This window comes from Propithecus coquereli, unplaced genomic scaffold (assembly GCF_000956105.1).
Source record: "Propithecus coquereli isolate 6110/MARCELLA unplaced genomic scaffold, Pcoq_1.0 Scaffold39, whole genome shotgun sequence".
Taxonomy (NCBI): domain Eukaryota; kingdom Metazoa; phylum Chordata; class Mammalia; order Primates; family Indriidae; genus Propithecus; species Propithecus coquereli.
Genome location: NW_012149618.1, coordinates 227,776 through 231,625, shown reverse-complemented (window position 1 = coordinate 231,625; position 3,850 = coordinate 227,776). Strand labels below are relative to the sequence as shown.

At 32.8% G+C, this 3,850-nt stretch overlaps 1 protein-coding gene across 1 annotated transcript in view; it reads left to right on the top strand.

The window, feature by feature from the left end:
* ITSN2 (intersectin 2) overlaps positions 1-3,850 on the top strand; it is a 113,091-nt gene that overhangs the window by 7,096 nt on the left and 102,145 nt on the right. The window contains exons 2-5 of the mRNA XM_012652404.1: positions 146-209; positions 1,044-1,207; positions 2,679-2,885; positions 3,028-3,124. Coding sequence (XP_012507858.1) covers positions 146-209; positions 1,044-1,207; positions 2,679-2,885; positions 3,028-3,124 — 532 coding nt within the window. The remainder of the gene's footprint in view (positions 1-145; positions 210-1,043; positions 1,208-2,678; positions 2,886-3,027; positions 3,125-3,850) is intronic.

Below are 3,850 nucleotides of genomic sequence, written 5' to 3'. Positions count from 1 at the left end.
TATATATTCTGTTTCATTTATTCTTTAATGATTGGAATTAACATTATAGTAAATTAATAATGTATGCCCATTATTTTTATTCTGAAGCATTGGACTAATTTCATTTACTAATGTGCTGCTTGGTTTTTGTGTTTATTGCCTTCAGGTGACCAAGCACGTACTTTTTTCCTACAATCGGGTCTGCCGGCTCCTGTTTTAGCTGAAATATGGTAAAATGTATTATTTTGTAGAAGAACTTAAATTTCTGATAGTCTGGTTTTTTTATAATATAGTGTTAAAATTGTTTTTAGCTGTACTTTATTATTATTAGATAAGAATATTTCTTCAGTTTTTTTGAAAATAAATTTTGTCGAGCAAATGATTGAAAATAATTTGGGGTTAGTTCCATAGGACAAACATCTAATTTCTTTAGAATTTCTAAGTAAGAAAATGTATACATAATCTTTAAGAAACATTTCTTTATAACTTGGCAAAATCTCAAAATCTTCTGTTACTTTTATTCCATTTCTGTTTCATTTATTCCATCATCTCTAAACCCCAAATTAGCCCTTCCTTCCCTGGTCCTACTTTAAAGAAATTATTCTCTCTAATATCTGTTTTTTTAATAAAATATATACAATATGTAACAACCCCTACCCCATCTGTCTTTCCACTTGGAACGTTCTCAGGCCTGGCAGAGTGCAAGTCACATAGCAAGTATTCAATAAGTATTTGAACAAATGAATAAATTAAAAATTTATTAAATCAGTTAAATTTAGAAGTATTATACTCTTGAATTTTTTTTCTGCCCACGTTGGTGGAATTCATCCCAAAGGTCTCTATATTCTATATAGACAGGCAGTGTTTTATTGAATGCTATCTCTGGTTATTATTTCTTAATGTGCCGGTTTTAGCTTTTTCTAATTTATATATATATTTTTAAATTAAGTGAGATTTACATGTGAATGCTAAGCCATTGTTTTTGTTTTGTCAACACCAAAAGTAATGGTAGTTTTCCCACCACCGCCCCACATACCAATTTACCCACCTCATGCTCCTTTTAGGGCTTTGTCAGACTTGAACAAGGATGGCAAGATGGATCAGCAGGAATTCTCCATAGCTATGAAGCTCATCAAACTAAAGCTTCAAGGCCAGCAGTTGCCCATGGTTCTTCCTCCTATTATGAAACAACCTCCTATGTTCTCCCCATTAATTTCTGCTCGTTTTGGTATGTATTTATTAATTTAATTACCTGTATTTGATAGTTAAACTTGATTCCTAGGCATACTATTTGGGGATTAGAAAAGGAGTTGTTAGCACAAAATGACAGTTCCTAGACTCCAAATTAATTTTCATGTGTGAGATAAGAAATATTAAATTCACTGTCATAGGGTGTCCATGTGTTCCAGTTTTCTAGAAACAGTTCTGGATTATGTCTGTTGTCCAGGTTTAGTTAGTATCCCCCTTCACAACTCCCCGTTGAGTAATACAGTATATGGTCCCCTAGGTATAGCTGATCCTAAATACTATTCTTAATTAGTTTCTTTTATGTGTATGAGCAACACAGAAAAACTTCGAACAATTTTAAGCCCCTCTGAAATGATTTAATTTGGGAGGTAATTTAAAATTATATGTAAGTAGAAATTTCTTTAATTTAAAAGTTACCTAGCCAGATTTAGGGCTGAAAATTGCAGACTTTGGTCTAATTGATTTATATGTTCATCAGAGATAACCAGTTGGTATTAATTTTGATTAGCCAGTTTCTTATTAATTATGTATGAAAAACATATCTGTACATATCTGAAATATGTTCCTTCACTCCAGGTGTTATATCTTAAAACACAGAATTCTAGAGCCAGGCTCTAGTATGTGCCTGTAGTCCCAGCTAATAGGCTGAGGTAGGAGGATCACTTGGGCCCAGGAATTCCAGGCTGATGTGCACTATGATCATACCTGTGAACAGCCACTGCACTCCAGCTTGGTGAGACCCCCAGCTCGAAAACAAACAAAACCCACAAAATTCTTTGACTGTTGCAGTGAGCTCTAGACATAAATACTAAATCAATGTGTGACCATATTTATATATTGTACTTATTATTCTGCAGTTAGTAAATGAATAAAAATAATCACTGTGCTTCTTTTAAAGACTTGTCCTTGAATTTATAGGTATATTACTTATAAGAAAAGTAAAATATGTAGCACACTTTCTTGGAAATAATGCAGATGCATAAATGGGTCTCCAGAGTATCTACTAAGTAGAACCTTATTTTTTGGTTATTTGTGGAGTGTGTGTGTGTGTGTGTGTGTGTGTGTGTGTGTATTAGTCAAGTAACTTAGCAGCACTGTATTTGTTATCCTTATACAAAAAAATGTCATTTAGTCAGGTAATACATTCTTTCTTTGAGGATACTAATATTTAATTCATAAAGGCTGCTTAGTTTTACTCATGGTGAGAGAAGAGAATCTTTAACTCCTTAGTAGGTATTTTCTTAGTTTATACAGAATATTAATATTAAAAGCAGTAGTTTACCTCCTTCACTGCTGAGTCAAAGCTGCTTTTGTGAGGTTTTTAAGGATTATTTGCTCATGGTATTTCTATAAACATAGAGTCTGCTCACTTTACTGTAAACTTGTTTTTTGGCATGTGTTTTATAATTCATTTACTAGCATTGTAAAAATGTGTTCTTTTTTGTCTTTAGGAATGGGAAGCATGCCCAATCTGTCCATTCCTCAGCCATTGCCTCCAGTTGCACCTATAGCAACACCCTTGTCCTCTGCGACTTCAGGGACCAGCCTTCCTCCCTTAATGATGCCCACTCCCCTAGTGCCTTCTGTTAGCACATCATCATTACCAAATGGAACTGCCAGTCTCATTCAGCCTTTATCCATTCCTTATTCTTCTTCAAGTAAGCACTTCGTTTCTAATGAGTCAGTGTTTTATGTGAAGAAACTGTTAGGTTTATATCTGAATAGGTACAGATTTCCTTCATGTTTGTGATGTTACTTAGTGTGAACCTTTTCCTTTTTCCTTTTTTTTTTTTTTTTTAGCATTGCCTCATACATCATCTTACAGTCTGATCATGGGAGGATTTGGAGGTGCTAGTATACAGAAGGCCCAGTCTCTGATTGATTTAGGATCTAGTAGGTATGAATACTTACTTAACACGTAACTTTTCATGCTTTCAATAAGAAGTCTTTATTTGACAAATGACTTTTTTTAAGCCAACTTATCCACGTTTTACTTTGTAATGGCTAAATCTAAGTACTTAACATAAATTTACTACTTAAAACTCACATAAAATAAATTTTTTATTTTTAGAATTATAAGATGTATTTTACTTTTCAAAAAAATATTTCACATAAACTAAAAATATTCTGCTATATTTTAGTCAATTTTTTTTTTGTCTAAAGCTTTGTACTTTTACTTTTAAAAATGTATGTATTTCCCAGAATGTCTCATTATCATTGTACATAGTTAATTTCTTTCTTGAGCAAATTCTGTTAATTGGGTATCTTTTAAACTTTAGAAAGCACAAAAGCATCGATGTTCATTCGTCACTGTTCATATAAATCACTATTATATTCTTCAAAGCAGTGTACAAAGAGTATTAGCTTTGACCGATAAGAATATTTGTATCCCAGCTTAAACACTCACTGATTTTGGGACCTTGTTTTTTCTTAAAGCCATAGTTTACCCATCTGAAAGATGGGGACAGTAATATCTTTCGTTGGAAGGATTAGAAATAATATTTACAAAGGCCCTAGTACAATATAGGACTGGCACATAGTAAGGTTCTTAATAACAGTGGTCCCATGGAGTTCTGTGTTTAATATGGTATTTATTTTAGTAAGAATAATGACAGTTGCTTAA